Source organism: Xenopus laevis, chromosome 7L (genome assembly GCF_017654675.1).
Source record: "Xenopus laevis strain J_2021 chromosome 7L, Xenopus_laevis_v10.1, whole genome shotgun sequence".
NCBI classification, from domain to species: Eukaryota; Metazoa; Chordata; class Amphibia; order Anura; family Pipidae; genus Xenopus; species Xenopus laevis.
In genome coordinates, this window is record NC_054383.1 from 19,830,631 (window position 1) to 19,843,844 (window position 13,214).

At 42.2% G+C, this 13,214-nt stretch overlaps 1 protein-coding gene across 1 annotated transcript; it reads left to right on the top strand.

Annotated features, from left to right (window-relative positions):
- Positions 1-1,563: 1,563 nt before the first annotated feature.
- Positions 1,564-12,880, top strand: mmp21.L (matrix metallopeptidase 21 L homeolog). Its single transcript, NM_001085816.1, is given in 7 exon segments — positions 1,564-1,789; positions 2,141-2,786; positions 4,319-4,458; positions 5,184-5,325; positions 8,726-8,983; positions 10,253-10,425; positions 11,460-12,880. Coding segments are annotated over 7 exon segments (1,815 nt in total). The 5' UTR covers positions 1,564-1,633; the 3' UTR covers positions 11,760-12,880.
- The last annotated feature ends 334 nt before the right edge of the window (positions 12,881-13,214 follow it).

A 13,214-nucleotide genomic window follows, 5' to 3' on the forward strand; every position in this document is an offset into this window, starting at 1 on the left:
ATTTCATGTAATTAGAGCATGGCTTATATGGCTGGAACATAATAGTCCAGAGAAAGTGTAATTTAATTGGTAACATAGTTATCACCATTTTATTGCTGTGCTCAATATACCAAGTATCACAGTCCCATTAAAGCAGCTAAATAATGAGTGATCACTTCTAATGTAGGGCAGCTAACTATGGTGTGAATATCATCCCAGCAAGGAGCCAAATGCAGAGACATCTTAGCCCCAAGAAAAAGCCAAGTGCCAAGAGATCTTAGTCCCAGCAATGACCCAAGTGCCAAGAGATCTTAGTCCCAGCAATGAGCCAAAAGCCAAGAGATCTTAGCCCCAGCAAGACAGACAAGTCTTAGCCCAAGCAAGACAGCCAACTGCAGAGAGATCTTAGCCCCAGCAAGATAGACAAGTCTTAGCCCAAGCAAGACAGCCAACTGCTGAGCGATCTTAGCCCCAGCAAGGTAGCCAAGTGCCAAGATATTTTAGCCCCAACAAGGTAGCCAAGTGCCAAGAGATATTAGCCTCAACAAGGTAACCAACTAATGCCTGAATCAGTAAGGCAGCAAAATATCAGTTGATTTACAAACTCTGTTTCAAACTCAAACTATTCAATATACCATATCACACCTGATTTTAAGCTAGTGGTGGTTAAAATCTGGTGTATTAGAAAGTTGTGTATTGATTTTATATACCACCGTCTATACTGTCACAAATCATGTGACTCCTGGGGGAAGAAGGAAGTACAGGAGGCCAAGTGGGACACATTAGCTGTTTCAATCTATGTTTCAATCTATGTTTATGAAAATTGTCCTTAAACCAAATGTTTAGGGGGAGCCCTAAAATGATTTTGCTGTGGAGCCCGGTCATTTCTAGTTAAAGCACTTGTTTTAAATGCTTTTGTAATCCACTAAAGCTGGCCATAGATGAGCAGAGTCTAACCTCATATCGTACGAACGTTTGTACAGCACAACCGACCTGCAACTAACCATTCAGATTAAATACAGTAGTAAAAGAACAAATCAGAAGATGTTCTGGCCATGACTGCAATTGTACAAAAGTCATGTCCGACAAATACTAGTGACAGTCACCCAATGATATAGTCAGATAGACAATACATGCAGAGATATCGTTAGCCGAAATCTTCTAACCTGTCCCGATTGACTAAATGACCGATTGCCGTGGTATGAAAAATGTCCGGACAATCCACACACGGTCTGAAAATTGTACAAAACAAATTTTTGTTTGACTTTATCTTTGTGCCTATGGCCAGCTTTACAGTTGAGCATTGTAATGTATATCTGTTTGCTGAGAGGCCTGCTGTGCGACTAACACCAGTTCCATGTACTGGAAGGCTCAGTAAACAACATTAGGAAGTCATTTGTTCTTCAAAGCAAAGAGTTTTGACACCAAACCCAAAGACATGTTGGTTTGCAGTGATCTGTTAGAACTGGAGCACACTTTGACATTGGTTGAATAAACAAGTGCAGGGTCTGTTTTTGTTGGGTGTGAAACATTCTGTAAGTGAGTCTGTAGCCAATATAAGGAGTCCGCTGTGGTCTGGTAGCCAGCACTACAGAATATGCCGCACAGAGTCAGCAGAACGGCAGCAGATGCATCAGCATCATATGAGGCCACCATGCCTTCTATCAAGCTTCTGGTTTGGTGCTGCTTGTGTGTGATATCCCCCAGGCTGTGCCATTCTGAGAAGCTCTTCCACAGTCGGGATCGGTCAGACCTTCAGCCCTCAGCAATTGAACAGGCAGAACTGGTCAAGGATATGCTCTCTGCCCAGGTATTTACAGACAGATTCAGGAAACTCTTTGCCACTGTCCAGTATTATTGTACTGAGATCTGCTCTTATTATATGAATTAAATATACCCAATTTATAGGTAGGCTTTAACCACCATTTATTTTCCGACAGATAAAAATATGCATGGAAAGTATTATGATAGCAAGAATTCCATAGCTTAAAGTCACTTGTAAAGAATATAACATAAACGTAACCCAGAAATATCTATATCCCCCACTGCAATCTATGGACTTTGTCGCGCTAGTATTTACACCACACACATTGCCGTTGGCCAAACAGTAAATGTCCTAGTTTTACTAGACCACCAATTGTTTTTCCTGTATTTTTTTCAGCAATTCCTGGCAAAATATGGGTGGACACAACCAGTTATTTGGGATCCATCAAGTACCAATGAAAACGAACCTCTAAAAGATTTCAGTCTGATGCAAGAGGGAGTTTCTAACCCAAGGCAAGAAGTGGCTGAGCCAACAAAAAGCCCTCAATTCATTGACGCGCTCAAAAAGTTTCAGAAGCTAAACAACTTGCCAGTGACAGGAACCCTTGATGATGCCACCATCAACGCCATGAACAAGCCACGGTGCGGCGTGCCAGACAACCAAATGGCAAAGAAAGAGACGGAGAAACCGACAGCAGCACAGTCACTTGAAAACAAGACTAAGGATTCTGAGAATGTTACTCAACAAAACCCAGACCCCCCCAAGATTCGGAGGAAGAGGTTCTTAGATATGTTAATGTACTCAAACAAGTACAGGGAAGAACAGGAGGCGCTTCAGAAATCCACAGGCAAAGTCTTCACCAAAAAGCTGCTGAAATGGAGAATGATTGGAGAAGGCTACAGCAATCAGCTTTCCATCAACGAGCAAAGATATGTCTTCAGGCTGGCTTTCCGCATGTGGAGTGAAGTCATGCCACTGGACTTTGAAGAAGATAACACCTCCCCTCTATCCCAAATTGATATCAAACTTGGATTCGGACGAGGTATGTCCATATTCTTTATCTTATATAAATACTGCCAGTCATGTAGTGCCTTTCCCTATACAGGTATGGAATCCGTTATCTGGAAACAAATTATCCAGAAAACTCCGAATTATGGAAAGGATCTCCCCCATAGACTCCATTTTTATCCAAATAATCCAAATTTTAAAAATGATTTCATTTTCTGCTGTAATAATAAAACAGTACCTTGTACTTGATCCCAACTAAGATATAATTAATTCTCATTGGAGGCCAAACCAGCCTATAGGGTTTATTTAATGATTACATGATTTTCTAGTAGACAAGGTATGAAGATCCATATTATGGAAGGATCCATTATGTCCCAAGCATTTAGGATAACAGGCCCTATATCCGTATTCCCTGGTATTTGCACACTTATCTGCCATGGTTTTTACCATTAATAAGGTGGTAGTCTAATGATAAAGAGGGAGTCCTGGAAGTAACATCTCCTCAAGCAGGTATAAATTCCAGGGCCCCTTTGTATGTATGAATGTGCCCTATTTTTTGCACCTGAAAGCGTATGCTGGTGTAGGTGGGGTTGGGTAGCTAGACATCCAATTGTTCTTCCCAGATTTAAGAAATGTGGAGAATCACCTCTGAGTTGGGAAAAAAGGACAATAAATAATAAAATTCCACTCTCCTATAAGTATACATATATATATATATGGCTGATTTTTACATATGACATTGCTAATCTGAAATGTTGTGTATTTTTTTGTCATAATGAATTCAGTAAATAGTGCAGGGCCCTTTAATCCCCAAAGAAATGCTTATTGCTGCCCCCTACTGACTGCACATCCGTGCCTCCCAAAGCTAACTGTCCCTTATGTTGTTAGATTTTAATTCGGACACATTTTATATGATTTTACAGTGATGCAGACAGTATACTGTGCTTGTATGGCATTAGCAGCTCATTTTCTGTACTTTCTCCGAATAGAATACTAATTGAAATGCTGCTGCCAAAGAGTGAGGGCAAATCAGCTGCCTACAGCAAGTTACTTAATTATTGTTGTATCTGCATAACATTCTGTTTATATAATGAGTCTAAAGTGCTTATAGCCAATAACTCACAGGACCAAATAAATCAAATTGTTGTATAATTGTAAAATCCTGTTTAATCTGCATTGAAGTCCTCGGTGATGTTGGGTGCAATGTAATATGTAACAGAAGGCTTGTATCTGTGGAGTGTAGAAATAAGAGGCAGAAAGCCGTGCTAATGCAAATTGGAGGCTGCCAGGAACAATTAAAGGAACATCCGAGTTAGGCTCAATATGATAGGCTGCATGGATACATTTAGTGCTCCTTCTATGGCTCATTGCAATGGAGGGACAACTCAGTGGGGGGCTATATGTACAGGCACAGACTCTTATTAAAGTTCCTGCGACCCTGTAATGAGTCACAGTCCAGAGGAATTGCCTAGAGTTTCATTCACTTAAAACTCTGGATGCCCTTGGGATTAAAACATCACACATAGATGTAAGGTGTGTTTACTACTGTCTCTCTCTTCCTTACAGGTCGCCATTTAGGCTGTAGCCGGGCATTCGATGGCTCTGGGCAGGAGTTCGCCCACGCTTGGTTTCTGGGGGACATTCACTTTGACGACGATGAACATTTTACTGCTCCCAGTAGTGAGCATGGGATTAGTCTGCTGAAGGTAAATGAAGGTTCTAAGCACAAGTCCGGCACTAATAATTTCCAGTGCTGAGCTAGCTGCCCTTTTACTCTGTAAAGTAACTGCAGAGTTAGAACTTGAGCTACGTCAGGCATAGCAATTGCTCCACTTTATTATCAATGCTCATCTTGTGTTCTGGAGGCTTTTGGTTGGGCTGCTGCCAGTTGCAATCCAATAACAGCAGGAAGGCTGCAGCCTGGAGCTTGGACATCCCTGATTTTTCTAAATATATTTGTCTGTTTTTGGGGTTTTTTCCTGCAAAAGGGAACGTCCCTCTTTCCCTACTCTGAACATACTAGGCCAATTCATGTTGCCACAAAGACAAAATAAGTGGATTAAGCTTGAGTTGGTATTTGAATATGTTACCAGAAGGTGCTGCTTAAGCTGTAGCTATGTACCAGCCATGCTAGGGCCCCCCTCACAGCTAGGGGCCCCTGCCATTGCATTATATTGAGTAGTTAGAACATGAGTTTGGCTTGCGGCTGAACAACAATGTAAACATCTCTGAGAAAATGATTTAGTGATAGGTTGGGGCGCTAAACACTACTCTACCCAGGACCACAATTAGTTTCACTACATACCTATAAGAAATAATGATTCCCTGCTTCTGTTACATCTGAATTAAATGTTGTAATCACCTTAAGAACATATTTTATTAATATAACTGCCCTATAAAAACTTTGCCTTTCTTTGTTTCCATCAAATAGGTGGCAGCCCATGAAATTGGCCATGTTCTTGGATTATCTCACATCCACAGGGTGGGATCAATAATGCAGCCCAATTACATTCCGCAGGACTCTGGCTTTGAGCTGGACTTGTCTGACCGGAGAGCCATACAGAACCTATACGGTAAGCACAACTGGAGGGCTGTGAAGGACTATGACAGCAAGGTATGGGGCAGTGACTTATTGACTTGTTTGGAATCTTATCTCTATACTGAACTTTGAAAAATGGCCATATGTACACATGGAGATATGCAGAGAAGGTGTTTTTCATCAGTAAAGAGGTGCCATTACTGTTGCTGGAGGCTCAGCCCTATGGCCAGATTAGAGGAAAATGCCTGACAGAGAAGTACTAAATAGAAAAAAAGTCTAAAAACTATTGGTCTAGAACATTGGTCCCCAACATTTTTTACCTGTGAGCCTTATTAAAATGTAAAAAGAATTGGGAATCAATAAATATGGAAAAATTTCCTAGGGATGCCAAATAAGGGCTGTGATTGGCTCTTTGGTATCCCCTGTGTGGACTGGCAGCCTACAGGAGGCTCTACGTTGCACTACACCTAGTGTTTATGCAATTGAAAGCCAAGCCAGGAATTCAAGAATAACATATTTTTTTGAGGCCACTGGGAGCAACATCCAAGGTGTTGGTGAGCAACATGTTGCCCATGAGCCACTGGTTGGGGAGCACTGGTCTAGAACTAGGATGTAGAAAAACATCATAACATGACGTTTGTTGTTATCAAGGCTTTACATACTGGCATAGTAACAGGCAGCCGAAGGATCCCATCCCAAGATAATACCAAATGTGCTCCCAACCATGCAACATGGCCTTAGCCAAAGAGTGATCAGGGTCCTCAAGTAGCAAACCGTGTATCCAGTCAGTTTGATGTCACTTAATAAGGTGTTTTGGCTGATTTAAGGTAAATAGTCTCGTATTCAATCTAGGTTATATCATCAACATAGGCTAACATATACTATCCTATTACTGATACTAGTACTATTACTGGTGCTAGAACCAGTGGCGTAACTACCGGGGGAGCAGGGGGTGCAACTGGGCCAGGGTCCGCCCCCCCCGCAGGGCCTTCCCGGCAGATTATCTGCGCTGCTGTCGGCTGGAGTCGGTTGCAGCCGCAAAGAAAAATGCACACGGACGAGCCCGGCTGCATGGCCCCGCACCAGGGCCCGCCCCCACCTAGTTCCGTTACTGGCTAGAACCTTTTTTTAAAAGTGAAGGGCCACAATTGAAGATAAGGGTGGTCAATAAGCCCCCTTTGCTGGTTCAAACTTTGAGAAGGCCTCCTTCCCCCTTTAGGTTAAACATCTGTAGCCTTGTTATAAACAAGACTACAGATGTTTAGCCATAGTTCCAAGAATATCTAGAACAGCAGACACATTTCCATTTCAAATCTCACCCTAATTGACCTTCTTGCTGGGCTTTTGGTCTAGAAGAGCAAATACATTGTCCTCAAATCTTTGAAGTGGCCTTCAGGACTCCCCATGTGGGGCAGCCCCACAGCTGAGAAACCTCTGCAATAAGGCATAAAAACTAAGGTGAAAAATCTGTGAATCTCAGGCCAAAAGTAGAAAAACTTACAATGTGGCTTCTCCTGGACCTTGCATTGTTCAATGTGAGGCCTGATCAATGGAATGCAATTCCATTTCATGCTATCCATCAGCTCTGAGTAAAAGAGAGCAAGAACATCAGGGTGGGGGGGGGGACTCAAGCACTGAAAGAAAGTACAATTCCTTTTCATAATACCATTCCTTTCCATGAGCAATGACTGTGTCTGCTGTCCGCTCGCTCCATCTTCTATATCATCTCACAGCAGCACAAATGAAAGCGAGAAGGCTCGGCACAGCTTACTTTGTTCTGAATGGGGCCTTGACAATCCCCGCTGCCATTTTTCACTGGTGCCCAAACAAATTAACTTTGCAGACAGACTGGGAGAGAATTGGCCGCTGCTTAGCACAAAAGGACAGCGACTTAAAAAGGAGTTTAAATAATGCAAGTGTCTGGAAGTCAGCGGGCTGATTAAATGCACGATAAATTGCGTTTGCATGCCTCCATTAATATGGCAGAAGCATACAGCCGAGCATCTTTATTTAAAGACAAATAGTTATGGATGGACTATTATTCCTCAAGCACATTTTTGTGTTGATCTTATTATATCATCAATATGGAGTTCAGGCTCTATTTTGTGTCTCTGCTGAGGTTGTTATAGTAAAGCGACGCACCCGGGTGTCGTGTAGTGAATTCTCCATGACCAGAATTGTCGGTGCTTTAGGTATTATTACTTAGCCTGGTGTCTTTCCACCCTGTGCAGTCTGCAAGCCACCCCAACCACCCTTTTCCTTTCTTCTCTCTTCTCTCTGGTCTTTCCTTTCCCCATCAAACACTACCCTCCAATTGTAACCAACGGCTGAGGAAAGTAACATGGTGACGGCAGAACCTCTCACACTTGGGCTTTTCTTTTATTCTTTTGCATGAGTTCGAGTTGAAATTGCTGTGTCATTAAGGGCTGCACTTCTGGAAATGTCTCCATTATTCTGCCTTTTCTTGGCCTGCTCTGAGCACTCTGCTGCTGGTGAGATAGATTTCCAAGCAATTTCCTCTAACAAAAGGGATGTGTTCTGCTTCCAGGACTCTGAGCATTAGGCAAGCCAATTAGGACAGTCCAGGGGGGAGCATTGTTTTATTTTTGGATGTTCTTCACGCCAGGTGTGACTTTAGTATTTGTAGCCTAGGGACAAATTAAGTCTTTTTACAAGACGGGATGAGGTTTCCTGGTTGTTAAATTAATGTGTGGGCACCTGCGCGATCCCCATGGATGATCTTTGTCAAACAGCCATTTTTTTTCTCCTAGCAACCTTTTTAAAGCAGCAGGCAACAAATGTGAAATCTTTGCTTGCAAAGAGGAAAAGCCAAACCTCTGGGATCTCAGCTGAAGCCTCCTGAGGACAAAGTCAAAATTACAGAACAGGTCCCCACCTATAGAAGTGAAGTGGTATCGTTCAGTGATGTCCAACCTGTAACCCTTTAGATGTTGCTGAACATTTTGAGATGAAAGGAGTTCCATAATCTTGATGGACAAATGTGATATTTGTATATCATATCCCCCATATCTCATACTATTGGGCAGGTAAAGCGTTTAAAATAGATCAATCAGGTGTAGGTAAAAGACTATCTTTTTGTCCTCACTGTATCCAGTTCCTCAAACAGGACATAGGAGCCGCCACTTCTCCTTGTCTTCATAAATCCAAATCAATCACTCTGGAGAACTAATTAATCAAACAAGTGATCATTTATTTGGTAGCACTACATGTTTCGGATCGATCTGATCCTTCCTCAGGTGCCAGTGTTCTCCAGAGTGATTGATTTAGATATAGCGTTTATCATTACCAAATTATGGATTGTAATTGATCAATACAGAACAATGGAAATAATCCAATTCATTTTGATGTCTCTTCTTCTTAGCTTTATCATGTTCATTAAAATATTCAAAATTCCAAACGTTCTTTCATTCCAGGCTCATGTGAAGGCCCCTTTGACACAGCGTTTGACTGGATCTATAAAGAGAAGAACCAATACGGGGAGCTTGTTGTTCGATACAACACCTACTTCTTCCGCAACAGCTGGTACTGGATGTATGAGAATCGGAGCAACAGGACCCGATACGGGGATCCACTTGCAATTGCCAACGGCTGGCACGGAATTCCCGTACAGAATATTGATGCTTTTGTTCATGTCTGGACCTGGACAAGAGACGCCTCCTACTTTTTTAAAGGTATTACTTGTTCACAGTTGGTTGCACCTTATCAGGCATCAAAGCCTCTTGTAGTTAGTAACAATAACTAGGTTCTAGCTTATATAAGTCACATAACATAGGGCTGTCTTTAGCAGTGGTCCCCAAAACTGTCTCGCGAGCAACATGTTGCTCACCAACCCCTTCGATGTTGCTTTCAGTAGCCTCAAAGCAGGAGCTTATTCCAGGCTTGGAGGCAAGTTTTGGTTGTATGAAAACCAGATGTACTTCAAACAGAGCCTCCAGTAGGCTGCTAGTCCACATAAGGGCTACCAAATAGCCAATCAAAGTCCTTATTTTTCACCACTCAGGAACATATTTCATGCTTGTGTTTTTTTCCCCAAGTCTTTATACATCTGACTGTTGCTCACAGGTAAAAAAAAAAAAAAAGGCTGGGGGCCCCCACCATAACCAAATTTACTTTGGCGACTTTTTTGGTTATTAAAATGAATTATGACTGTCCAACTTACAGCCCTTTACCTACTGTTGAACTACAACTAGGAGTTTAAGTTGGTTTTGTATGATTTTCTGTATGTATATGGTGACCTGACAATCCCAACTATAGATATTGGTCTGTTTATCGACTTTGAAAATTGCAACTGCCAATGCACCAAATCGACCAGTGCATGATCCCTCAGCATATGAGGAAGTAAGAAATAAAAAAAAGTAAGAAATAAAAGCCGCAGATCCTTTTCACTTCCAGATGTTCTGAGCGACAGTCCAAATTAGTGCAAAAAAGATTGTACTGTGGGACCAGTACTTCCAGTTGGGAAATACAAAAATACAATATTTATTAATAAATACTTATATACAAGTATTTATTGTCTGTTGTTGAAATGAAGTCAGACACCTTACAAGTGGAGCGTTTATATTATTAGCAGCCATTTGTGCCCAAGTCATTTCATCCTACAAGAGACAGTCACTAAAATGCAGCAACGCTGTCCTTCCCTTGGTGTTTCCTGTTGGTTAAACACATAAGAGTCTGCCAAGAACTAACCGAGGTTGAAGCTGCAGTAAATTCTATTTAAAAATCATGCAATGTCAATGAAGGCTCTGAACTGTGAATAGATGTACATCCCTGTTGTCTCGGGGGGACAGACCAAGCAGCTGAAACTGCTATAATGTATTTTGCGGCCAGTCAGGTCTATCACATTGTTTTGTGGTTTGAAGTATTCATAGCTTTTCCTTTGCCACCTTTGGTGGGTTCATCGTGGGGCCCTCTAATCGCCATATACATGTTGTTTATCTAAGGTACTCAGTACTGGCGCTACGATAGTGAAAATGACAAAGCCTATGCTGAAGATGCACAGGGAAAGAGCTACCCTCGCCTAATCTCAGAAGGGTTTCCTGGAATCCCAAGCCCCATCAATGCTGCCTATTTTGACAGGAGAAGACAGTACATTTACTTCTTCAGGGACTCCCAGGTAATCATGTTTCCTCTTTGGTTCTTATTATTGAATGTGAACAACATAGGACTGGGGCCTTATAGCCCCCCCCCAGCCGCAAGCACTCTCTGCCTCCCCCAAGCCGCAACCCCCCTCTGGCCCCCTGTTCTTACTTATTCCTTTGTGGGGCATCAACCAGGGGCCAGGAAGGGAGTTTAAGGGCAGCGTCAGAGCCATTGAGAGAGGTAGGGAGAGTCCAGGACAGTGCTTAAAGTAGGGAGCGGGTTTGGGCCGGCGGGGCCCCTGAGAGCCGTGGACCACCAGGGTTTTTCCCAGTGCCCCATCAGCCCAGTCGGAATGTGAACCAATCAAAAGGAAAGATGAGGTACTGGAATTGTAATCACCTTGGTTACAGTAATTCTGAACAGCAAAAAATGACTGCATTTATGTGATTGGACCTCTTGCTTGATTTAAGCTTACTGATCCACCACCATTAGATCATCTTGGGCAACCTCAGTCACTCAGTTTAGGCTGATTCTATTCTGTCCATGACTCTTCTTGGCCTGTGCACAACGTTCATGTGCTTCAGGTGCATGTAGATCCCTACCATCTCAATGCAAATTCCATAAGGAGGTACATGTTGATGGCCAAACTGGACTACATCCAAGCAATGGTCCCACAGTCTGATTGGTCAGAAAAGACCATTTACTGGCAAGAATTTCCTTCTGGTCACAAAAATGGTTGACTATTCCCAAGTTTTCCAGCTACGATCAGATGATCCCAGTGGTGTCCAATAAAAGGACAACCATTTTAGCCTTGAAAGCAAGTAAGTTGCAGGTAAAACCTAGCCCCTATGCAAAAGGTATAATGAAGCAATTGAATCAGATGAAAGTGAGTGTAGGACTGGCCATAGCAGGGATGAATTTGACGTAGTTGGCCATCTTAAATATATTGCAATACATGGATAAACAATCCCTTGCCAGTACCTGCCGGGGGTTCATTCTTTGTTTGACTGTATGAAAGATTCCATTTAAGGATCAGTATTTCCAACAACAATATGTTCTCTTCCTTAGGTTTTTGCCTTTGATATCAACAGAAACAGAGTTGCGCCAGACTTCCCCAAAAGAATCTTGGACTTTTTCCCAGCCGTCGCAGCAAACAATTACCCCAAGGGCAACATAGACGTGGCCTATTATTCCTACACATACAGCTCCTTATTTCTCTTCAAAGGAAAAGAGTTTTGGAAAGTCGTCAGCGACAAGGACAGGAGGCAAAACCCGTCTCTTCCATACAATGGATTGTTCCCCAGAAGAGCAATATCTCAGCAGTGGTTTGATATCTGCAACGTACACCCTTCATTGCTGAAAATTTGATTTGCCCAAAATAGCCCAGCCTGAATAATAGTCATGCACTGAGGTTTTCTAAAGTCTTCTTCTGCCCTTGTCCCACCTGTGCACTCACCTGTAGCATGGACATACTCCCAGATGATTGACCTTTCTACAACTCTACTTCCAGAGTGTCCATGTCTAAGAATTTCTTAGTAAAAGAGTTGACTAGACTATTGTATTGTTTCCTAAACGCAGCCATAAAGGAGCTCCAACAGCACAAGATTCCAGGAAGCCATTCCCTCAATTCATAAAGGACAGGAGTGTGCGCTCCAATAATGGCTAATATATGTACATTATTAAACACAAGAATGGGAGAAATCCATTCGAGAAAAAAGTATTTATTAGTTGAGATGAATCCCAATTTGGGAAGATTGAGAGTTGAACAAGGATCCTTATTATGTATCTGCTTAAATGTTTTATTTATCCATTTTTGCTTGAGTTTCTGCTTCGATTAGAAAGTATTGGAGCATGATTCATAATGATTGAACTGATGTGAACTTCTCCAGAATGCACTTCTAAACACAAACATAATACTGATGGAGGAGGAATAATTGTATGGGGATAGAGGCTCCATAGAAGGCAAACTTTAAGGCTGCAATAATATTGTGGTCAAATATGTGCTTTCTCCTTGGTGGTAAAGGTTTATTGAAGGCCCTTTGCTTCTTCTGCTCAACAGTGGACCATGTGCTCAAAGTAAGCTCCCTACACAATGGTTGATGGAAATGTGACTGGTCTGCATGAAGCCCTCAACCCAACTGAACAACTGTGGGATGAATTGGACCATGGACTAAGGGAGCCAGGCCGGATCATTGAAGCCGGACCTCACTCATGCTTTTGTGGTTGAAGAGCAAATCCCACCACTAATCTTCCAAGACCTAGAGGAAAGCCTTTCCAGAAGAGCAGAGGCTGTTGCAGCAAAGGAATGTCTAACTCTATATCAAAACCTTCAGGCTTCAGAATTGCATGTTCTCATTAATAAATGTGTAGCATCGGGACTCTATAGCTCTTAAAGGCCGTGCATGTTTGATTTAGAAAGATACACTTGATGTTATTACTGAGCTTTATACAGCACTGTTATTCTGCACAAATAAAACTTTTACTTTACAGTTCTGATTATCTCGAGCAGTTTGTGGACCGTGTCCCCGCATTTTACAGGCATAATACAATCTCGTATACTTTATCTTTTGCCGACTATGTGACATTCAAATCATCTTGCTATTCAGTGAAAAAGTCGCCGCTTTGAAAGGACAAAAATGTTAAAAGAACAAATGAAAGTGAATGATTTGCATTGATTGGTTGGTTGGTTGATCTCCAAAAGTTTTCTTTGAAGCTGAAATCACGCATTTTATTGTGCAGTCGGTTAATTTGGGCAGAATAGAAAAGTTGGCTGCAGGGAAGCTGGACAGTTATAGCAACAATCACTTCTTTGGCAAGGCCACC